At 38.7% G+C, this 25,008-nt stretch overlaps 3 protein-coding genes across 4 annotated transcripts in view; 2 read left to right on the forward strand and 1 right to left on the reverse strand.

The window, feature by feature from the left end:
• The first annotated feature begins 820 nt into the window (after nucleotides 1–820).
• On the forward strand, nucleotides 821–1,696 carry LOC108011189 (seminal metalloprotease 1). The gene is made up of 2 exons (XM_070995614.1): nucleotides 821–1,065; nucleotides 1,113–1,696. Exons 1-2 carry the CDS (start codon nucleotides 842–844, stop codon nucleotides 1,651–1,653), a joined length of 765 nt encoding a protein of 254 aa, XP_070851715.1. The 5' UTR covers nucleotides 821–841; the 3' UTR covers nucleotides 1,654–1,696.
• A 490-nt stretch (nucleotides 1,697–2,186) lies between these two features.
• LOC108008286 (matrix-remodeling-associated protein 5) lies at nucleotides 2,187–4,354 on the forward strand. Its single transcript, XM_017072090.4, has 4 exons — nucleotides 2,187–2,490; nucleotides 2,569–2,671; nucleotides 2,772–3,729; nucleotides 3,792–4,354. The coding sequence occupies exons 1-4, from the start codon at nucleotides 2,309–2,311 to the stop codon at nucleotides 4,196–4,198; spliced, it is 1,650 nt and encodes a 549-aa protein (XP_016927579.3). The 5' UTR covers nucleotides 2,187–2,308; the 3' UTR covers nucleotides 4,199–4,354.
• Nucleotides 4,355–19,366: 15,012 nt separating this feature from the next.
• Nucleotides 19,367–25,008, reverse strand: part of stol (voltage-dependent calcium channel subunit stolid) — a 45,061-nt gene continuing 39,419 nt past the window's right edge. For both annotated transcript variants that reach the window (XM_017082652.4, XM_017082644.4), the window contains 6 exons: nucleotides 24,811–24,915; nucleotides 24,491–24,752; nucleotides 23,755–24,240; nucleotides 23,522–23,677; nucleotides 23,304–23,460; nucleotides 19,367–23,237 (listed from right to left, as the gene is read on the reverse strand). In XM_017082652.4, coding sequence (XP_016938141.3) covers nucleotides 23,044–23,237; nucleotides 23,304–23,460; nucleotides 23,522–23,677; nucleotides 23,755–24,240; nucleotides 24,491–24,752; nucleotides 24,811–24,915 — 1,360 coding nt within the window. In that variant the 3' untranslated portion in view covers nucleotides 19,367–23,043. The remainder of the gene's footprint in view (nucleotides 23,238–23,303; nucleotides 23,461–23,521; nucleotides 23,678–23,754; nucleotides 24,241–24,490; nucleotides 24,753–24,810; nucleotides 24,916–25,008) is intronic.

Raw genomic sequence — 25,008 nt, forward strand, 5'->3', positions numbered from 1 at the left:
CGTCTGGACATGGCCATAAATTAAAGCCAACAAACCGAGTACGGAAGTTGAGTGAGGAGAGGAAAGCGGACAAGTGGATTTTCAGCCATTACATCTTGGCCAGGAGAATGGGATTGGGCAAAGGAATGCGACTGAGCCTGGAACTGTGACCAAACGGAAGCGCAAGCTGGGCTGCTAAGTAGCCTCGAGCTCCGCTGGTTAACGATCAACTTGTCCAGTCAGAGAAACTAAGACCTCCTTGAAAGATACAAATTCAAGAGCATTAAGTTCTTGAAATTATCAGGCCTGTTCAGACTTGATGTTTCGAGAAATATTGTCCAACTCGATTTGACTTTGCATCAGTGTTCTATCAAACTTGGTTAATTTGTTTTTAATATATTTAAGTCAATAAATATTGACACTTGTTAAAAACAATTCCAGAATAACATTTGAAATTAAACAGGTCTGTATACTTTGTAATTCTGTGTTAGTACTTAGGTTTAAATCAATAATCTTATATAGTTCATAGGCTATTCATATAGCGATTACATCTATAGTTGCATATGTATTTTGGATAGAATATTTATTATTAAGTTGTGGAATAACAAATATTTTTGGTTAGTGAACTTCCCAACAGAGAACTTAACTAAAGGACGGACTTCCATTTTTTCTAAAGCAGAACATAGTAACAATGGATAGAAGTGCTTTAGCACCCGCAATTTGTGGAAATCCTACACATTTTTGTAGTATTTCATATTCCGCGGACTCTTATCGCTAATAAATCACAAGTAGTTCTTAAGGCCGCACATTTTGCGATAATTAGCAATATATTAGCTGTTAATTCTCTTTAAATCAGTCGAAAATGATTGCTGCTTGGATTCAGTTGTTCCTGCTGTGCACTCTGTGCTCTGTGGTTTTTCCAGCTCCCTACAGTACTCATTATGAGGAAACGGATCCAGAGCTGACTGCAGGATACTTCCAGGGTGATATGGATGTGGATTTTACTCGAAACGGACATCTTTCTGAGACACGTCGTTGGCCAAATGCCACAGTTCCTTACAGGATCTCTGATGAGTTCGGTATGAAAGTAGATAGATCGGTTTGCTAATGAACTTTAAAAATATATTAATAATAAATATGGAATACATTAAGATTGGCATGCAAATCATCGAGTATTCCTCTTGTATTCGTTTTGTGCCTGCTGCTGAAGACGAGGAAAACTATGTTTTTGTGCTGCCTTCCACTTCGGGTTGTAGCTCAAAAGTGGGTTATCAGCCGGGTGAAAGAACCGTCAAACTTAAACCTGGCCAACTGGACTCTGGCTGCTTCAGGCTGGGAACCATCCAGCACGAACTTCTCCACACTTTGGGATTCCATCATCAGCAATGCTCTCCGAATCGAGATGAGTTCGTGAAGATTGTGGAGGAGAACATATCCGAGGGCCATGAGAAAAACTTTGTCAAATACGAAGATGACGTTGTGGGGGATTTCGACGAGCCCTACGACTATGGAAGCGTCTTGCACTACAGTTCCGTGGCCTTTTCGATCAACGGCGAGGCCACAATTGTGGCTCTGAATCCCGAGGGTCAGGAGAAAATGGGTCAGCGTTTGAAGATGAGTGAGATAGATATTAAACGTCTCAATACCATGTACAAGTGCCCAATTCAATTGTAAAGCTTGCAAAAAATATATGTGCAATAAATGCCTTAAAAATCTTCGCTTATCTGTTCGTCAATCAACAGAAATTAGAAGTACTTAAAAAACCAACTGATTAATGTTTTACGATTATCTAACTCACGATAGATTAGCACTTTGAACTGAAAAATTGCATCTCTTAAGTTACACAAAACATAACATAAGTATTTATTTTTTTGTGGAAAGTCCAATAAGTTGCAGATAAAGAAATAGCCGAATTACCTTATCAGCTACACATTTCACCTGGGTTTTATAGCTCTGCATTTTCCAAACAAGTGAAACCACAGAAACTCACGCTCTTCCATCGAAACACGAATATAGCCGCATCAGCTGATTAGATAATAACAAAGAGGCTTATCTTATCTGCAGTGGAAGTGTAGAGCTCTAACCGGGCATATCAGTAAGCTAATGAATTTCGTTATTTAATATTTTATAACGAAACCAGTTAAAGTATGGTATCCCACCATTGGAATACAGCTCATCAGTTAGTCATAAAGTGAATGGAGAGACATGTTTTAAGCACTCAGTCAGTCGAAAACTAGCAAGCATTCCCAAACCAACCATCTCGAAAATGAGGAACCATTAATTGAGGACGTCCCTTCCAGTCAATGAAAATATTATTTGCCTTTAGCTTATGGCTCTGCAATGTGTCGTAAAGCCCAAAATGTGGTTGGGTCTTAAGCAGATCCTGCTCTACGTGGGCCTACTGCTCTGTGTCCTTCTTCAGGTCTGCAGGAGCAAAACCCAACTGCAAATGTTCTGTCCCACTGTCTGCCACTGTGATCTGTATGCCCAGCGAAATCGAGCGATATGCAGGTGAGTTTTCATTGAGTTAGAAATTCATTTGGGTTCTGTTCTGCATTGAATTATATGTATATTCTTTGTTGTGTGTAGTGCCAAGCGTTTGATAAGCGCCAATATAGAAATGCCCAAAACGGTTGAGCTGTTGGACCTAAGCTACAATGATATAACAACCATTGATGATGACTCCTTCAAGGTAAGTCATCATACATCAATTCTAACGTTATATATCAACTTCTTTTCTTCTTAAAAAAAATTTTAATGTATAACAATTTATTATCTTATTTTATCCGTAGACCACTATTCACCTGCTCAACCTCACTTTGGCTCACAATGCCATCCACACAATTTATGGTGATGCCTTTTCGGAATTGACCAGACTTCGATACCTGGATCTTTCGTACAATCGCCTGGAGCAGATCGATGAACATATCCTCGAGTCCAACAACCAACTGATCCACCTCAATCTGGAGGGAAACAAATTGTCCACCCTGGGAAAAGGACCCATTTTAAGGAGTCCAACGCTTCGCTCTCTAAATCTGCGCAACTCGCAGGTAAATCAATTGGGAATCCAGCTTTTGAGTGCCATGCCCCAGTTGCGTCAACTGGATTTAGCTCAGAATATGCTAGTGACCCTGAGTCCGGGAGATTTTCATGCCCCACGTTATTTGGCCTCCCTGAATGTGGAGGAAAATCCTTTCAATTGCGATCGGGCTTTGGCCAAAGTGGCCACTGGATTACGACAGCGTGGCGTGGCCATATTCATGAGCGACTGCGTGGAGGAGGAGGTGCCGGTCGCACAGGAGGAAGTGGACGTGGATGTCGTTGAGGAGGCTAAGATGAAGTTTGAACGCATGGAGCACTTCGAGCCCAGCACCCAAGGTCCCCAATCCGTGCTCTCTGTCTGGCGGGAGCTGGACTCCAGTGAGGAACAGGACAGCGAGGAGGACGACGGCCAGATGTCATCCCTCAGCGATGTGTGCGAGGGAAGCCGGGAGAAGCTGTGCCTGCGATACCGCACCTGCTTGGAGCGCGTGAGTCACGAACTCCTGGCCGGGGGCAACTCCCAGCTGGAAGATGAAATCATACGCTCACACTCCTACGACGAGGATGACCTCAAGCTGGCCTTTGTGGTGGGCGGCGCGACGGGCGTCTGCATGGTCATCTTCATCATAACCTTTGCCCTGTGCCTTAAGAGTTGCTGTGAGATGCGCAAGAAGAAAAGCAGCCCAGAGGTGGTCGATGGGGATTCAGGTAGGTCCACTCAATTAGGAGAGTGTCCAACTATTTTTTGAAATTTGTTTTCCTACCAACAGCTCCTTTGGATCCCTCGCAGGATAGCCTGCCCACCATTCACACCTGGTCACCGCAGCGGACTCGCCACCCCAGACGCTCCAATCCTCAGCGTGCATCGCGTGCCGTCGTCCGCCAACCCTACGGACCGCAGGACAATTTCGTGTCCCGGCTTTTTGGTCGTCCGGCCCGCAGTCAGTACTACCGGACCATCAATCAGAACACGGCCACCCTCATCCGGCGCCTCAGTCGGAGCAACCTCTTCACCAGCCGGGATCGGGATCGGGAGGCGAGTTCCCCCACCACGCCGCCGCCCACTTCCACGGCTAGATTCTACACGGATGTGGTCGAGAGTGGTGCCGCCAGACCGGAGACGCCGCCTCCAAACTATGGCGATGTGGTGGTCATCGAGAATTGTGATAACAAGTGAGGGAAGGTCCTTGCTTGAGGAGGCAAACATTCGTTTTAACTAATACATATTCTTAGATATCGCCGCTCTCGCCCTTAACTCATTTATAACTACAACAAACTTGATATAGAAATATACCTAACAATATCTGAAAAAATTTAAAATCAAAACATTAAACTTTTAATTTAATATCCCTAACTTCGACCTCTGGGTAATTACCATAATAGCGCCTTACTAGCCATTTACTAAGAAATTTATTGATACGATACATTTATTTACAAACAATACGCTTTTCCTGTTTAGAAATTCCCCCATTCCACTTGCTCAAAGCAATTTATTTAAATGCTTTGGTATTTACCATTTTTTGTTCAAATATTTACTCCCCTTAGCCCACGAAGATCTCTTAGCGAGCCCACAACATGTTGTTCAAAAGACCCTTGAAAACTTCAATGTTTTCCCATTCTCATCGCACACACAAAAATATCAATTGGGGAATTTCAGCATTTTTGCTTCTTTTGGATGAGCATTACTTTTACAAGACTTGGACTTGCAGCTGCAACAAATCGCAATAAAAACTTTTGACAAAACTATCAAAGTTGGCATGGTATAGGGGCTTGGGTACATGAGGATGGGGCAGGACCAACTGTGAAATTGCCACAGGAAAGTCCCCGAAAAATTCAAGTAGCAAAAGTTTACACACTCAAATAAATGCTGAAACGCGGAAGAAGATGGGGGGTCCTTTTAGGCCCCCTCTCCAATCCGCCAGCCAGACAAATCGAAAACACCACAAAGGAAAATAAAAACCGCACAAAAAATGCCATAAGAATAAAACTGAAAAAAAGAAAGGCAAACCCAACAATTTGCACTGCAAAGCGGCAAAAGTGTCTCCAAAGAAACAACCACCAAAACCCGACCAGATACGGAATAAATATATATAGGGAAAGAAAGAAGGTCCAAGTTATGTTGCAATGGGAAAAAAGCGCATGTTGTGGCAAAAAAACTGTATGAGGGCATGCACTGAAAGAATAGTGATATGTTTCTAAATTTATTGACTAAAAATAAAGTAAAGGATCTTACCTGATTTTCTTACTTTATCAAAAACTTTTATTAAAACATTACAAAATGTTGAATGAATTATCAATATTAGACAATTATCACATCTATTCTAAATTGGTAAAGAAATAGTTATTTTTAATTTGCATAGTTCCTAACTATTCTTTTATATTTATGAAATCATTTTCCATAAGGTATTTTTTTTAAGTTTTACCAATCTTTTCCCTGCATTTACCTGTGCCTAACCACCATTCGAAATCATGGAGCTTTTAAAACCACTCGTTTAATTCATCCTTCATTTGCCAGCTCACTTGTAACGCAAATTTGCTGTGTGGCAGCTTCAAGGATTCTGTTGTTAAGTGTTTGTCTAGCTGTCTATCTATATATATATCTATCTATCTATCCAAACGTATCTGTGTTTTGTGGTGCCAACTTTCATTGCACTGAGCCCGGCGCTGCGGTGCACAAAAGTTAACGTATCCTGGGACCAAAGTTGCGTTGTCAACAACCAAAACTCAGGAAAAAGCGGATTTGGGAAAAGGACTGTTGGGAAGCTTGGCGAAAAAATGCTCTCACCAGGAGGTCTGTGGAAGCTCAGTTGCCGAGCGTGAAAAAATATCTAAATCCAACATTAATGAAAAACTTTTTGCATAATCCACGATGAAGCTGGCGGCAAAGGCAGCAAACCGAAATCAAACCCACTTTTCCCCCAAAGGAGATGCAGCCAAGCGAAGTAGCAACTCCCCATCGAGTGAATGAAATGCAATAGAAGAGGGCCAGGATAACAAAGCAACAGATTCCGCTGGGAGGATGAGGCAGAAATGGATTTTTGAGGCATTGAAGGACACGCCAAGCGGCTTAAAAGGTGCTGAAGGTTACCCCCAAGAAAGAAGTAAGTGATGAGATGGCTCAAACTTGGAGGTTGGGGAGGCGAAAGTTGCACTAAATCTAAGCCGTGGCTTGGAAAACTGTGGAACTCGATTTGAAAGGGAATTGGTGTAAGGAAAACTGATTGGAAAATGGTTGAGAATGGATGATGGGGGTGTGGTGTTCTTTGAAAGTGAACCTTTTCGACTGGTCAGGCCATTATTTGTTATTTGATTGAAAAAATATCTAGACATATGTATTTTTGATATTTAAATAAGAGAATAGTGCTGCTGAAAGAAAGTAGGCTTAATTTTCATACGTAGATCTAGTTCAAAATGTTTTAAAATTTTAAAAAAGAAAACAAATTTTAAATGCCATTTTTTTGGTAAGCAATAACTATTTATTTACCTTACCATATTTTGTAAAGAAAATAAATGTAAGTTTAAAAAATATTTGAGAAATATATGGTTTTTTTTAGTTTGTAACTATATGTCATTGTCTTGCTGGCAAATGAAATATAAAGTTTCGTTACAATAAATATCCAAAAATCCGTTTTTAGACAATGTTACGCAATCCCTAGCGTTTCCGTCGCTGTATCTGAACCAACCCCATTTAAGAAATGGTGCTGGTTTTCCGGATGCTACAGACACGTACTCGCCCTCTTTTTCCTGATCGTTTATGCCTATCCAGTACCAAGATTGATCAAGTTTTCCGGTGATATCATTAAACTCTTCTTCATTTTTTATTGATGCAAGGTGACCTCCCATTAGACGGCAAGTCTTTTCAGCAGTGGGCCAATCTTGTCTAACTCTTTTCTCGATATAGAATGATCTCGACCCGATCTGCTTGAAGCCGGGCAAAGTGATTTTATCATTCATTCTGGATACAGTTTTCTGACTGTCAGTTAATTGGTTTTCCTCTATCCGTGTGTCACAGTTCTGATTGTTAATCCTTTGTAAAATTTCCTCCATGGATTTTTTTAGAGTTTCCATCGTGGTCTGTATGGACTGCATTTGACCTTCGATCTTGTCCAATTTCACGTTGCTATTAGACAGAGTATCAGCAAGAGTGTTCATCTTGTGCTGATGCTTATTATTGTGATCAAACAACAGATGCAGTGCCGAAAGGCAAAATGTAGCACACTGACTTGGTGCATCTTTTAGTACACAAAAGGAACAAGTATCCTCTGACATGGCTTTGCCATAGAGATGGCTTACAAGAAATGCGATCCAAAAATATTTCCCGAACTTCAACATATCGACTCGAAAGGTTCCAATGAACTGACTTCAGGTTCGATTCGATGGTTTCAAAATGTAAAGAGCCCTCTACTCAATCTGATAAGCTTATTTACATTTTAGCAAATAAAAAAGGAAGATATGTATGATAGTTCTATTTTCAGGGGCGTAAACTTCAATTGCCCGCTTTGATCGCATAAATAAACTTATCAAAGTAATGGTTCAAATATTTGTTTACAAGTTATAAAATTGCTTTTATTTATTCAGATGTACATTGCAGATAATTTAATAAATCAATATTTTCTTTAATATTATTCTTATAATGTTTTCTTAATAATTGCAGTGCCTGCTTTTTAAATGCACAGCCCCCAATCTATAAGCCTCTGTTGCATAACTTTTAGTTATTTGTGATTTGTTTGCGGAGTGTTAAACGCTACATGGCCATTTGCCAGCACTTTGCCCGTTGCAGAGTAAATAAATTAAATTCTTATTTGCCGGCATTCGGGGGGCGCCTGTAGCCCCCGGGTTCGGTGTAAAACTTTCAGGATGTGCCGGACACGGTCGCTGTGTCGCCGGCGTCTTTCCACCTGTCCTCTGCCGACTCCTGGCCGTGTGTTGCAATAACAAACTCATGCTAATTGCTTTGCTAACAACTAGCAGCAACAGCACCATCAGCAACAACAACAGCAACTTGGACTTGCACTGACAATAAGAGGGCAGAAAGCGCAGCTCCGACAATAAATATCAGCAGGAACTGGGCAAGAGCTTGCTAAAAGTCCTGGCTACCTTTAATTACGGTTTCGCAGGACATTGGACCGCACTTTCGCACACTCACACAAGCTGCTAACTAGTTGCACATGGCACAGATACACCCATGACACGATTGACCTCTTGCCTTTGGGATGTTGCAGGTGCCACATGACCAACGCTTCAAGCCAGTGTTCTTTGCACTGAGCGAAATCAAAAGGGTGCTTGTTAAGAGTATATTAATTATGAACGATTTTTTTGTTCTTAGGGAATTTTAAGAAATTTCACAAATGTTAGCAAATCAATTTAACACAGTTAAAATATACTTCAGCCATTTTGAGTAATGTAAATTTATGTATTCATAGTTCTTAGTCGAAAGTTATATTTATATATACATAGAAAGAAGTAAAATTAATACATTATGGCAATTTTATTTTAAAACAAAAATCAGGGCTTGGACTTAAAAGATGCATAATAGTTTCCTGGTATTTCCAAATTTCAAATAAGTTTCCTGCATTTCTGTGATATAATAAAAAAGGGAGGTTAGTTTGATAACATTTCTCCCAGTGTTGCTCTTCCTTCCGCCTCTGGTTTATAGAATTTGCACACGAACTTGCGATAATTGCTGGGAAATGAAATAAAAATGCAATTAAAGCCGGCGACGCTGCAGAGCTGAAGAGGTGGAGCTGGACCTCGCTCGTTGAAATGAGCATTCAATTAAGCGGCAGCCAACGAGCTGCGAGAGCGTGTCCTGGAACGGGAGTGTCCTGGCGAGTGTCCTGCTTCTGGTGTCCGTCCAACAGACCTGCCCGTCTGTCAGGGGCATACACACTTGATGGCGACATCGTCGAGGGCGTTCACAAAATGATTTTTATCTTTATCAAATTAGAAAACGACAACAGCAAACGGGCCCCTGGACCAGCCGATCCCAATCCCATTCCCGATCCCAATCCCGATCCCTATCCCCATCCCTGTGGCATCCCTCACCCAACCCAGTCCAGTCATCCGTGTCTTGGCAGTGTCATAGCAATTAAAACTCTGCCATGCCATTGTGTAGATTACATCGCCGGCGAGTCGGGGGCGTTCTTGGTCAATGGGCAGATGTTAAATGCTTTGAAGTTTATTTCTAGATTTGCACGACTGCCCCCTGTGAATCTGTGTGAAAGTATATGAATGGAAATGTTTAAAAGTGGGCGGATGCCGCATCTGAAGTCTGCTACTACTAGCAGATTGGGTTTGTTCCTAGTGTGGGGAGCTAAGTATAAATCGGGGTCCTTTAGTCAAATAAAAGCTACGAAAATTTAATATTTAATTACTATAATTTTTCATTTCAAAATCGCTATGGAGAAGGCTCTGCAATTCAATAGCTCCAACACAAAGGAATTTCTTGATAAGGTAATTTAAGAAACACATTTTATTTCACAGGTATATTTTATAACCATCCCTTGTAGCTTAAATCATTTTTCTAATTTGCCTTTTCAATTCAAACCAAACCTGTTGATAAGATATGAACATCCTTTTCTATTTCCACAACTCCAAATAAAGAAAATCATTTAACCAACAATTGCTGCCATTCGTGTGTCGTTCATACAATTTGAGAATGTATCCCCGGTGACAGTTAATTTTTAATTTACACACCAGGGTACAAAGCCCAGTTCATTGCCTCATTCGCTTTCTTAATGCCGTTTGGCGACTGTTTTCAATTTACATGTGCCGGGCACAAAAGGACCCATTCGCAGTGAAAGCAGGGATGAAGGACTTTCGTCCGTTGGCGGCATTTTACACGTGACAGGTGAGTGGGAGGGGGTTGGAAACACCCCTCAAATGCGCCCTGGGGACACTAGTGTTTTTTCGCTCTTGCTCCAACTTTTTCACCACTCTGCTAAACTTCCACTAAACATTTGCCTTCAATTTTGTGCTTCTACTTTTTTTTCCCCCATTTTTCCATGAACTTGTTTGGCAGTTGGCTGTCGTTTCTGTTGCTTTTTCTGCGGCTGTCTCTGCCATAGTCGATGTACTAAACATTTTTTAATGGCTTGTTTTGTGGCCCCAAAGTTGTTGACTGGTTGACTGGCCAGCAACCTTTTAATGAGTTTGTTTCCTCGTCGAAAACTGAGAAGGTTGGGTGCCGTCTTTTATTATTCATGGCTTCATCAATATTTTTTAAGCAAATCATAAAAACATGACGCTTTTTTTGACAGCAAGGGTTTAAAATACATGCAGAAAAAATAAAATATCTTCGGACATGGCATTCGAGTATAACAATTTAAATATTTAAATCTAGAGACATATAACATTTAATTTCCATTTATTGGAAGATATTTATACAAAATTATTAGAAGAACTCAAAATTGTTTCAAGTGTACAATCGAAAGCAAAGAAGTTTAGCTTTTTTCCGCATTAACCTCTGAGTGCAGCTCGGCTCATTAGCTGCCGTTTTACAGCATTCCGCAATTTTGTTTGCTCAATTTCATAAGCAATTGTGCATTGCATTGCCCTGCGCCTAAATGTATGCAGCACACACAAGAGATGCTAATGTATGCCAAACACACATGCCCACCCACATCACCCTCACACATTCCTGATTTTCAAAATGGACGCAAACGAAGTTGCCGCTCACAAAAGCACGCAAAGTTGCCTCTGTGCTCGGCTCAGCATTTTTCCTTTACTTTCCTTGGGCTTCTGAATACGTGGAGAAAGTTTTCCCAGCTCTACAATGTTTTTTTCTTTCTGAACGCATCGGAAGAACTGCACTTTTTTTCTGAGAATACGAGGGTAGAATTTTTAGAAAAAGTCAATTCGGCTATAAGGAGACCAAAACAAATTTCTTTATTCCTAAATCTATTATTTCCAATTAATTCATGTCTATTTGTTCTATGAACAATTGTAGTTGGTATTCATTTGAATTATTTTAAACATTATCTGTTGCAAGACCACAAGACCTGTTTATTGAAACTGAAGCCAATTTGTAATATGATAGGAGAATGAACTTTTAATTCTAAGTACAAAAGTTTAAAGAATGGTACTGATCTTTTTCGATTTTACTGTATAATTCTCTATATATAAGAGATTAAGCAAATCCGAAAGTTTGAGAATACTGTGGTTTTCACCCATATTTATAATTTTTCTTATCAACATTGTTTAGATACACAATATACACATTTTAATTATTTGTTAGTTTTCTTTATTGTAAATTATTTATCATCATAATTTTTATAAACAAGTCAACTACAAATATTGTTTCAACACTTTACTGGCTTATATATCGTTCTATTTCACACTGATAAAAAGCCATAACACATTTTCCTTATCAAGAACTTAAAATCGGAATTATGGTATAATTAGAGGTAAAACTGAAGCCGAACTCGCCTGATTTGCAGTAGGGTTTGGTGAAAACTGGAAATGGGAAATGGAAATAAGGAAGGCTAACGCGTTTGGCTGAACTGTGCGAAAAGTTTCTGAAGTAGTTCCCGCACTGTTTGCCATGCATCATAAATCCATTTTGTGACCGCAAACCCCAGAGCCGCAGCAAAACTCTTTGGGCCGGGTCAAGTGGACAAAGTGGTCAAGTGGCTGATTAGCCTTTAATTTGAGGCCCTTTGTTAATTAAGATCCGGTGATCCCGCCGGGTCATCGGAGATGGATAGCCGGGTAGCTGCCACTAAAAGCCCTTGTTCCCCCGTCCAGGGACAAAAGTAATTATATCGGGCAAGGGGTTTGTCCGATGTCCATTCAATTTTCGCCCTCGTTTTGGGGCGGGGCGTGGTCGAGGGCGGGGTAGTTGTGTGCTAATTTCCGGTGCTCATATTTGGCAGAAAGTCACGCCACGCCCACTTACACAGCGACAGCAGCAACAAATTGCACCACATCCTGCGACGATGTCGATGACGTTGCTCCATGTTAATGATGACCATCCATGACGATGCGATGACCAGACGACGGAGGACTGAGGACTGTGGACTGAGGAGCAATTCAATTGCAGTCTCCACGGTGCAAAATACAAACAACAGTAAAGCAAGGGAAACAACAGCCAGTGGCTGACAGCCTTGTAACTGTCAGGCATAACATACTAAATCTATTATCCCCTCACAGAGGGGGAAGCCCCCGATTCTTTATTTGCCCTGGCCGAACGCATGCACTTTTGTTTTCCTCTCAATGTTTACTAACAAAAATACGCTGGGGGCTCTAAGGGAATTTACCGAATGTTAGAAATACACAATAAAATGTGCCATGCATACCTATAACTTTATTTAAATTGTTTAACTGTTTGGAAATATTTTATTTCAATGTGTAAAATATTTTATTAACGTTAGTTTGTATCTTTATACTTTTTTTTTACAAATATTTAGGTTACTGATAAATGACAAGCTTCTAAACATTCATGTATGAGTAGCAATGTGTGAAATGTTATTGTTAAATCCACAAAATACCAATGATAAGTGTTAATGGAAACTCAAAAATTGTCCCGCCTCACGAGTCACGAGTAACCCGAATGCCCAAGAGTCGTTGCAAAAACAGCCATCAAATGCCCATTCAATGCGCTGCATTGTCCTTCTCCTTTATCCTGCCGGCTGTCCAGTCAACCGGCGAGTGTCCTGCCACACCCCACCGCCCCCCGTAAGTGTTTGCAGCAATCAGTTATGACCCTATTGTAGCAGCAGCAGTGGCACGAGCAACAACCATGCGCATTTCTGGCATCCTTGGCAACTTGCTTGCCCACTTCCTGTGGCGATTGTCAACAGAGAACGTTGGTCGTGTGCATTTTTTTTTGGCTTTTTTTATGTCGGTTTTATTCCCGGGGGCATGACGTTGGCAGCCTCTATAAATCTGCACAAATTGGCAGCCCTGTGGCTGCATTAAAAAATATTTTATAAAAGAGCAAAAGTAAATAAATATACAGCGCGAAAACCGAAGGCCAGGCACATGTTGCCAGTCAGTTCTTTATGCCGTGTCCCCACTGGCCTTCTACATACATACATATATATTTTTTCTGCCAGCATCTGTTTGTTTATTTATGCTTGCAACGTTTATAAATCGCTTTCCAAAAAACGCAACCGGAAGGAGCAGAGCACAAGGCGAAATCGGTGACTGACCAAGCGACACATCCTTGGCATCCCCCATTCCCATCCCCAGTTCCATTTCCATCCCATAAAGGTGACTGCGAACAACGTGGCGTATGCGCGCTGTCCTCGATTGAGTTGTCACGGCTGGCTGGCTGGCTGCACTTTTGACCCCCCTCCATAGCCACCAGCCAGAACCAGCCCCCTCGGCGTCTTCCTTTTGGCCTGGCTTGCTGCATGCTGACCACACAACTTCATAAATCAGTCGACAAAACCGCATCGAGCTCTGGCGTTTTGATGACCTTATTACCTGTCAGCCAGGAGTCGCAATTCCAGAAGCTAAGCAATGTTAAATATTTAAACGATGCACCCTGGTTAGTATAATATATTATGATATATAAATATCATCTAAATTATTTTTATTAATAAGAATATTTAAAAAAAATATTGTTTTAAGCTTTGTACACTGTGGTAAAGATTTCAGCATTATGTAAAGATAAAAAATATAACTATGTTTATGTTCTTTAAGCATTTAATAAGCAGTTGATATTTGACCAATTGAAGATGTTTAATTTAAAATGTTTACATTTTTAAATTTATTATTTTATTTTGGTAAATTAACTAATTAACAATCATTATATATTTATATAAAAAGGTTAAACAAATCCTTTTATTTTTAACACCTGCACTCAATCAATACAATCAATGTTTCTATGCTTATACTTAAATAATGTTAAGCCTAGAATTTTATATATGAATTTTCAAAACTAATATTTTTTAAATTTTGGAACACATGTATACGTTTAAATACCTCTACTTTATATTCCTTAAAAATAGTCAACATAATCATATGAAAGTCAAAAGGAAGTTTACATTTATTCTTTTTGAAAATAAATATGTTTTTTGGGAATCTCTTACCAATGCATTTCAGCCCACTGTGCCTCACAGGTGCACTCGGGTGCCTGCCCATTGATTTAGCTTGCTTCGAGTGGGGCATGAAGCATGGAGCCGGGCTCACCTCGTTGCGTTTGGCTTCTGAATCGAATCACGCGCCTTCCGCATCGCAAATATTTGCCCACTGGCGATATTTCATTTGCCTCCCCGACTCCGAGGCGGACAACTCATAAATCTTTGAGGACGAGGACTGATGGGTCGATGGGCAAACGAATGTAATCGGGGGAAAGTTTCCGTTTTCATTGAGGGCTAGGCAACCGCTGAAGGAGCAATCGTTAGACTGACAAACAGACATCGACATCACGTCGACCGCGGATGGAGATGGCGAATGGAGGCGGGCGAGAGAGAGAATCGAAATCAATATTTTCATCAGAATGAAAAATGACCGGGCCAGCAAAAAGGGGGCGGCGGAAAATTGTCCAGCAACCATAAGACCACTTGAAGCAGTCTTAAGCGATTCGGGACCCCTTTCGAATGAAGTGCGGCATCTCTTGGAGGCTTTGAGGCTTATGTTTATTGTATTCCAGTGATTAGCGAAAATAACTCGAGCAGCTACGTGAATTTGCAAACGTCGCATAATTGATTAAACACGACGACCGAACGACTTAATCAACGGAGCGAGCAATGTGGCGTATACGCAATGCGAAAGGAAAACATCCTTGAGAAGCTATGATGAACAAGAGATTCAGATATAGAAACAAGTACAGATCCAGAGCAGGCAGAAAAGAAAAGAAAAACACAGACACCAATCAGCAGGAAAAACAATGATGGGCATGAAATTGGCAGGGGAGGGGGTCGCAGATGAAGTAAGGAACTTAATAGAAGAAGCAGATGGATTTGGCTACAGGTACATGGATTACTAGAGGGGTTTGGTTAGGTGTTTTATGGGTTAGATGTATTCTTCAATTTATAAGAAGATACTAAGCCTTAAGACATGATTTTATCCTTTAAATACTAAGCAATATGTTAAATGGACTATGAGAACACAATGCAATTTATATCTTTCAGAAAAAATAGAAACTACTTCTTGCACTAGGAAAGTAAAGATAAAACATACGTGTTATAAATATAATATAAAGCTCCATAAATATACAGATTTTATGTTAAAAACTAAATAGTTATCCTATTACTTTTTCCATAAATACTGAAATACTGATACTAAATTGACCTACCTTAGCTTCATAATTCACTTTTCACAATCCTTGACCCCAATTTGTTTATTCGGGTTACTCCTAACCCCCAAAAATCTATTAGTAAATCTAGGCTATGTCCTTATTCCAAAAACAAAATGTATTAGTGTATCTGGGCTTAGTCATATTGACAGTATCCGTTTCTTTATCGTCTCGAGCACCCTCTTGTTGTTTCTTCTGGCTTTGTTGCTGCTTTTGGCTGCCGGTGGTGTTGTTATTGTTCCTGTTTTGGGCACACTCTGCTACGTGACACTGACATGGATTTTCGAGTTGTTTGTCGCTTTCGTTGCCCGCCCGGGGATGTCCTTTATGTCCTTTAGGTCCTCAGAGGCACTCGCACACACGTGCCCGCTTATGAGGTGCCGTTCCATCGTTGCCTACCCGTTCATTTGGCATGTTCGTGCCCCAGGACCTACTTGCACTTTGTCAATTCGCAAATCTTTTTGTACACCATTCTTTTAGCCGAATTTAGCCGCTGTCTCCGCCATCAAAGGAAACCCACACCCATGGAAACGGGGGAGGGGGCAAAGTTTACAGAACTAAATCCGAACAAATGTTGCGGGGAAATCGGGGCAGCAATCCTTAAGAGCTTCAGGCACCCGGCGGTGGCTGCGGCTCGAGAATTTCCACAATTGTGCGAGTTAACTTTGATGAATTCAATTATTTGAGCACAACATCCTGCCTGCTCCATCTGCATACAGCTTTTGTCAAAATATTAGCGATACTTTGTTTTCCATTTCTACATAATTTGAGAAAGCCTACATTATGTTTCATAAGTATTCTCTTAGTCTTGTTATATATAAAAACTGGATATCTGGATATAAATATTTTATAAAATAATATTTAACTAAAATAAGAAATTTTGTTCAAAAATATTACAGAACATTTTTATTGAAAATAAAAAGATACAGTATCTTTTATATCAAGGCTATTATATTGAACGCAACTGTTTCGCACTGCACGTATTTTGACTTCGCCCTCGTTCGATGAGTTTGTCCCCGACGTCGTGCTTAGAAGAAATTGAAATTCCCTCATGTCCTCACGTCCCCACAGTCGTCGTCTCAATCTGTAAAGTGGATTTATTTCGACGAAATCGAAAGTTGATTTCTCCCAATACCCCCATGGCCGTGTGTGTGTCATTGTGTCACGCCCCACTGTATACAGATGTACAGTAGTACCCTTTACCATCCGTTAACCAGTTTCTAGGTCCTTCGTGTGTGAGCGAAACATTAAAGGATTTATCAATTTACGCAATGGAACTTGCGGAAGTCAAACAGGTTATTTTTCCGCCAGATTCGTGCCTTATTATATAGTTGCGGGGTGATTGATTAAATTGTTTCCGGGCCCCTGGAGGTATGTTCGCCAAGATGGCAGGGAAAAAAGTTCGAGAAACTCAGTGGTGGTTAAGGGCTAAAGGAGTTAAGTAATAAGTTTGATCCTTGATTGAAATCACCCGAGGGCCATCTCGGGATTTCTGAAACCTCAAAGAACTTAACTGGCTTTTAAAGAAGAACCGCAATAATTTAATTCATCGGACATCAATCCAGCTGTATCAACTTTTGTCGACTGTATTTAATAAGTAATACAATTTGAATAAAGCGTTCGGTCTTAGAATATCGTATAATTCTACACATTAAAAATTAAGTTAACATATATTAACTTAAATCTCTAAAATATTGTCTTCTATATACTATATATATATACTATCTATAGACTTCACAATTGCATCTTTCGGTGCAAGTACTAAGTAGCCATCCTGATATACATTTGGTCCCCTTTGTTCAGTAATCCCATCAACTGCATTTGCTAAGCCAAATACGTCAAATTAACGCCAGGAGCAGGGATTCAAGTCCTACCATAAACAAGTTCAAACGCAAATTGCTTTCAGCGGTTGGAAACACAACAGCGAGGGCCATCCACAGAAGCCACAGCAAAACTGAGGGCAGAATTATGGCTGGCACTGTAGCACTGAAAGCTCTGAGGTCAACATATTATGCTTTATTAACGACAAGCATCGTAAAAATGGCAAATGGAAATTCCAGCTTGGTTTACGATTATGCGCTGGGTCGTCAGAAATATCAACCAACTTTGGTGGGCAAGTGGTAAGGAATGCGAATGGCGAATGCGACTGCAAATTGGTCACAAACAATGCAAACAGTTAAAACCAAAATCAAAAAATAAAATCTCCTGAATTGCAATTAAACGATTTCATGCATATATGTAAATGCATTGCATAATGCTCAATTGCCGGAATCCGCGGAGCCATGCGAAATGAAATTACGAAATGTAACCATCAGCAGCAACAGATCCAGTTTCCAACAGCCAGGCCAATTGCAATAACAATGAAAACACTGCCAAACCACTGGGCCAACCCATAACAACAACTATTAAATTAATGTTGAAAACTGAAATCAACTTATTTGTAGAAAATCATGACGCATGAGGGAGCATCCGTGGCAGGGGCCTTCCCCACACATTATTTAATGAATAAATCAGACTGACTGGTCCTGTGTCGAGCAAATAACCACGACAAATAACCAAAATCACACAAAATTCAATTGCAGCGGGCCACACAAAAAAACCAACAATCATTTTTAGTCGTTCCCCCAATCGTTATCCAATCAAAATCGATCCGGTTACTTTTTTGACGAACCTTGTGATTTGTCTAATTTCCATATGAAGAAAGGATTTATAATTTTTAGGTTTCTAATTTGTGATTTCATTGAACTACTTCTTTGATATATTAAATTTTGCTAATTTGGCCCCTAAATTGTAGATTTCATTTTTAGCCAGAACTATTTTATTTACCTATTTTACAAACAATTTATGTATTTTCATTAATTCTTTTATGCCAGTTATAATATAATATAAGAAATGAAATAGGTACAGACCGTCAAAAAAACATATTCGATAGTATTTTAGACAATTTAAATCCTACGAAGGGTTCATATATCATTTTTAAGCCAATTCGATTAAATACGAATCATAATTTCCCAATCAGAGCACAAGCTATATTTATTTACACATCACTGTGCATATATGTATCCAGCCATCATATTTTGCTAATTTACTAACATATTTATTTTTTTAATATCAAACCTGTGTAAAGCTCAATCCAGGTTCGCCAGGTTCGACATGCCAACGAGTCCCTGGAGCCTTCTAGTTGGCCAATTAAATTCAAATACATAATTGATAAGCGGCTAATTTAACGGCTCGACGCACAGAGCTGAAATAACAACAATGCGGGGCAATAATGACAGGAATAACAATATGCACGAAGGGTCGAATTAATGACAAGTAACAGGATAACGATTTCAGCACGAACTCAAACACAACGGCCCATCGAGCAGCTCAAGCCGAAATTGAAGTCGCAGTGCCACGGACATTTATAGTTTATTTGATTGGAATTTGGTTTGGCAGTACATAAAGTGCAAATATTCTGCATAATATTATCTTGCAGACCCGTTTTGTTTGACTAAAAAGTTGCCGTTTCCGTCCCGTGTGTCGGTTTAGCCTTATAAATAAGTTAAATAGTCTTGTCAAATTTATTTGATTACGCAATTTATAATTTGCGCTTATCCTCTGGGATGGATCACGTGCCACGGAGTCCAGACTTCCATATCGCAATTTCGGCATTTGATTTGTGTTTGCCATGCGTAATTGCGCACCGGAAGTGCAGGACGTCATTAATGATGCTCCCCATGCATTTCGATTCTGCATAGTTTGTTTCGCTTGTGGGTGGTATCCAAATATTAAAGTTAGCTCATAAACGATACACTGGCGCCACCTGTACGGTAAATTGTGGCACTAAGATGAGAGCTTCATTACTGATAGTTCTGAATTTAGCCGACTGGTGGCGCCACTCAAAATAACCAGATAAGTTTACATCTTACATGTAAAATGGAATGTAAGCACTGGTATTTCAATTTTAAGGCCCGATCACACAGCTTTGAATATTCCACTGTTTACACAATGTTATGTCTAACATTTCTGTTATGTATAATAAACTATTTATTTTGTCATGTCCATCTAAATTAAATGTAATTACACATTCATCACCCATTAAAAGAAAACAAGAATAACTATTTTATAATACCTTTTGTCATTTATTTCTCCATTCTTTCTTTTCTTATGCTTTTTTCTGTTCCTTCGTTCATATTATGTATTTATAATATTTTTAGTTGTTCATCTTCCTGTTTAATGTTGAATCTTAACTTGGTTTTAATTATATTATTTATGTATACCATTTACTTATAATTTCCAGTTTGTAATTAGAATAATGAGCAAGTTTATATTAATTTATAATTAATTTATGTAAGTATGCGGTTTACTTTCTTTCTTTTTCTCTTAACAGTTAGGCTTTTTGCAAATGATTTTTTTTTACGTTGACTAATGTTTAATAGTTTTCATTTCTTTTAAACTATTCCGCGAAATTCTTTGTAGACATTCCATACAAAATAACATAAGCTTCGTCTATAGGTGTAGGTGTGTGTCGTTGGTGAGCGTATTTATGTGTGTGTTTTCTTGTAGAACGAAAGACATTTTTTTCTTTTATCCAAATTTTTAAGCTTTTTTGAACAATTTCGATATTTTTGTAAGTTGTTTTGCGGGTCTCTGGAATATACAGAATGTTTATGACTTACATGTGTGTACGTATATGTATTTCATACTGTTTTGGTTTTGCATTAAACATTTATATTTTCAAATCTCATAATGACAAATTTAATGAAACAACAATTTCTCTCACAATTTAAAAGTTGCTTTCGGTTTATTTTAGTTTTTATTATTTAAATGTGTTGACAGCAATAACAGAATTTATTTACCTTGATTATTCAATAACTGTGTTTTTTTAGTTTGACATGAATTTTTGCTAACTTGTCAGCTGTTTTCTATAATGGTTATTCGGTCTCAATTTTAGTATTAAATGTAGCAATTAAAATTTAAGAAAATTAAACGAAACAAAGAGCGGCAAATTAAGAAAGATAAACCTTTGGGATTTCATTGATTCTCTGTATAAATTTATGAAGAGAGAGATGAGTTTTTAGGGGATCATTTTGTTACATGTTCTATATACTTTATTTTTTTTTGGTTTTGTTTCGGATGGCTTTATATAAATGTTCCATATAGAAAGATGCTTGTATATAGGGTTTATAGAGAGCAAAAGTATGTTCATATTTTAATTATAGTTCATTTTGTTTTCGTTTTCTTGTGGTTTTGTTCTAGCAAAAAGCACGATTTCCAAAAAGCAAAAATCGCATTGTCAAAAATTTGATTTAATTCGTAAGTTAATAATGGTAGATTCAATTGTTTTTCATTTTGTTTTCCATTCCATTAAGACCAATAAACATTACATTCGTTTTTTTTTTTGTTTTTTCTTTTTCAATATATTCATATGCCTTTAGAAAATTATGGACTACACATACAAACATTCGATTTCCTTATAAAAATAAACAAACATAGAAAATCTTGCAGAACATTATTATAATATTACATACTTCAGTAAAGTTTTATTTTCCTTTAATTTTTTTTTTTTGTATCTTGATATGGAATTGTTGTTTTGCAAAAAGTTGAATACATAAATATGTTTATTATTTTCGAGTTGAAGTTATGCGAAGGAATTGAATGCCATTTTACAGTGGATTTGTGGTGAACAGGAGTGAGTGAGAATGTTGCTGATACCGGAAGATACCGGCAGCATATACCGAGTGGGGGATATAGAGGGGAAATGTTTGTTAGCGATCTTAACTGTACGGTGTGTATATTGTGTTCTGCCTTCGGTGGCCTACCAGGTATATCCATTGTCGTTTCTCACACATTCCCACCCACACGCCACTTAAAGTCAGTCAAGGTCCCCAGCTATGCACACACGCGATCAAACACCAAACAATCACCTAACCATCCAAACTTTCACACACTCCAGCTCAGATTACGCATACGCACGGGTGTCCCGCCATAGCAATGCAACATCGTCAACGTTTAACAAACAGCTCTTATGACTTACGACTTACAATTGATTACTCGGTTTAAGTTGTGTGTTAAATTAGGTTTATTACATATATTTACTATATATTAAATATTCTGCTAATATTTCTTCTAATGCTTGTATGATCCTTCTTTGCATGCCCTTCCTTCTGCCGCCCTAACTAACTACATTATCTAACCTTCTAATGGGTGTAAGAATGTTTGTTTTTATTATAATTTTCTTTTTTTTATTTCCCCTGATTTCGCTGACAACTTAAAGCTGAACAGGTGACCCAGAGAGAAACTTTTGAAATTGTGTATGCTTGGTTAATGACTTTTCGAGTTAAATGTTTTAATATATATGTCCTTATATAATCGTATTTTTTAGTTTAAGTTAATTAGTAGGTATTGATTTATAAATTGTTTTACTTTGCTTGGATTTCATTTTTCGTTAAGTATTTGTAATGGAAGACATTTTTTATACAAGTTTAAGACACAGAAAATATTCTTTCTTTATATTTTGTATATGTTTGTAAGTGTTTTCTTGTGTTTAGATTGAGTGAGTGTAGGTGTAAATATGTAAGTGTTTCGAGTAATTTGTTTTTTAAATAGTTTTGTTTATTAGTTTAGAAAAGAAACAAATATTCTTTATTTCAGAACTCCGATAGATATGTAAATTTCTATGTAGGCCTAATAAATGAAATAAAACACAAAGAACATACGATATAGTCTAGAAATTAATGAAACGATTATTCTAGTTGATCGATTTGGTTTTCGCATCTTTTTATATGAATGAGGTTTGTATAAAAATGTATATAAAATAAATTATTATTTCTTTTCCACTTTCTTTTATTATTATTTTTTGTTTTTTTGCAAAACTAATCAAATATATATATTTAATAATTAACTTGTTTTTCCTTTGTATTGGTTTTGCTTTTTCTGTTCAAAATTGGATGTCAACCATTTACATATCAGATATGAACTGCCTATATCATTGTTCTGGTTTTTCTTTTGTTTTGGTGTGCTTTTGTTGTTTTTACATTGCTGTCTGGTATTTCAAGTCTTCCATTTGTTCAGTGAATTCGATTTTGTTTGGTTGTAAAATATATAATACTTGATATTTGTGCGTACGCAGTTGAGTGCAAAAGTAACTCCATTTATTTAGTATTAAAGTTGTACGATAGAAAACAGGAAAAATAACGAATTATTTATCGGTAGGAATTTTGCTCATTTTGAATATTTTCTGATACTATTTACATAATCCGGCTGATAAATGTTTTTTCTTCATTATTATATTCAGTTAATAATTTTTGCACTGCTTCTTTCTTTTGCGTCTCTTAATTTGGAAGAAAATCAATAGATAAATGGTAAACAAAGCTCGTTCTATAAAGTATTTATATTCGTCTAAAGAATTTGGTTTTAAATGCTATTCGTACTGCACATACTTACTTACAGAATTTATGTTTAGCTATCGTTTTGTCTAATGGTCAATGAAAATCTTGTCCTGCAAATTATTGTCTACAAAAATAGGGATATAAACTTGTTACTATTATCTGTGTAACTTTGCTCTTTTTTGCGAATCTTCTAATAAATACATATTTGATTTTTCCTTTTACCTCATTTAGTGGTAAGGGGTCTACTAACAGCTCCCACTTCGATCTGAAATCAACAAACTCAAACTGCGTATTTCTTTTGATCAAAATAAATTGTATAGCCCTTTAGGGGCCCTCTCATTCGCTTATTATACTCGACACAAAAAAAGTGCAAACCTAACAATCAAAACTCATTTAGTGCTCATATCACGCATTGGCAAGCACAAAGGTCACGGTGACCATTAGGAGATGGGCCACAATTACCGAGCCGGACATGTGCAGCAGGGTGCTGCCACGCCCACATTGCTGTATCTCGATCTCCTCGGGATGGTAGTTGATGCACTTTTTGGGTCGTCGACGCGACTCTTGCTCTTGACTCTGACGTCTCGTACTACAGGCTCCTGGGGTTTCAAGAAAAGACAGCGAATGAACTAAGGTTTACTTATACTTATCCCACCAATACTCACCGATTACGCCCGCCTCCTCCATGGGCTCGATGTCCAATTGCTTGGAGCCGCATGGACACAGAGTGTCCACCACCAACAGGATCAGATTGCTGTGCGGGATCTTCTGGACGCTGAAAGGACGCTCGCAACCAGACGCATGACAATTGGTTAGTTTACCCTAAAAAGAGTCAAGACTTTAGATTCCCTTGGTCAGGCTACGCGTTTTTATCTATAACCACCTTTAGTGGATTGTTCTGACTACCCTGGTTGAGACGCTCAGGCTGAAGCATGTAAAGATCTGTGCGCAGATCGCAGCGTCTGGCATTCTGGGGATCCGGTGAAAACCGCGGTCCCACATGGGGCTTATGCTGCCTAGGTGGTGGCGTCGTATATTCCTAGAAAAAAAACAAAACTCAATTAAAATTCCGATTTTGTTGATAATGAAATATCTTTTCTTAAAGCCTTCACTTACCACATCTGCTGTGGTGAAGAACTCATCCATTTCCTGGTCCACCTGCATATTGTATTCATTTTCATTTCCAAACTCGTATTCATCAGAGTAATTGTTGTCCACAAATACAACATCCTCATTGTCGTAGGTGTACTCTTCCTGGGGCCACGCCCTCAAGGATGCCGGCATAAAGGACAACCAAGTGGCACTCAGGGCCAAGAGATGATTTAAGAACCAGGAGCCCAGGCGATTCGGTTTCAAGATGCCACCAGCAGCCGTATAGGGATTGTCCGCATCGGAGCAGACACCTTGGTAGTCGTTGACCGTTACCCTTTTGTAGATGCGATCCTGGACCAAGGAGTCCATGATGGTCCCATCAATCTGGCCAAAGAACTTGCCCGTGTGCTCCATCTCTTCTGATATGATTACAAATCCGCTGTTATCCAAAACATAGCAGTCGAGATTGTCCGATGCACACGTTCTCTTGCAGCCCGTCATTCCAGTGCACTAAAATAATGAAGGTTTTAGTAAAGTCTCTAAAATTGTTATTATGTAATAAGGAAAACTCTTATAAAGGATCCTAGAGTATCAGTTTTAATATCCAAGATAGAAATACTTAAACGAAATTTCTTCCTTCTTAAAATATGTTACTCAAAAACAAATACCATATTTTAAGGAAATTATTGTAATTATGTTTGTATAACCATTATATAATTATAACTATAATATCAACTTTCATAACTTGGAGAACACTCACGGCTGATGTGATGTTTATGAAATGTTTTGCTAGCGAATCGTGCTGGAACTGGAGACCCACAACTCCTGCGGGAGCTTTGTGACCTCGATGCTCCACAAATATGGCATGTGAGGCGGTCACCAGGGTTGCATTCGACTTAATGGCATAGCCCGAACCGAAGGGTACACTGTACACAAAACTGTCTGGTTCCACGGAGTGCTGATCTATGGCTCGCTTGTACCACGACGTGTCCATGGCTCTTACATTATCCTCGCTAAAGTGTCTGGAAAAGTAAACAAAATGGTTAGGATCTATCAAGTAATCATCTTTCCTATACGTACGGTTCGGGGGTATCCTCAGGTCGCTTGACATGATCAATCCACCGGAGAAGACCCGATCTCGTAGCCACAAACGAAGTAGCAACCACAAACTTCTGATAGCCTTGCCTAAGAATAAAAAAATATATATATATTAGACTTCTTGAATTTGCAGGATTTTAATCATTTGGGCTGAGCGTAGGATATTTCTAAGGGGTGTTT

This window comes from Drosophila suzukii, chromosome 2L (genome assembly GCF_043229965.1).
Source record: "Drosophila suzukii chromosome 2L, CBGP_Dsuzu_IsoJpt1.0, whole genome shotgun sequence".
Classification (NCBI taxonomy): Eukaryota; Metazoa; Arthropoda; class Insecta; order Diptera; family Drosophilidae; genus Drosophila; species Drosophila suzukii.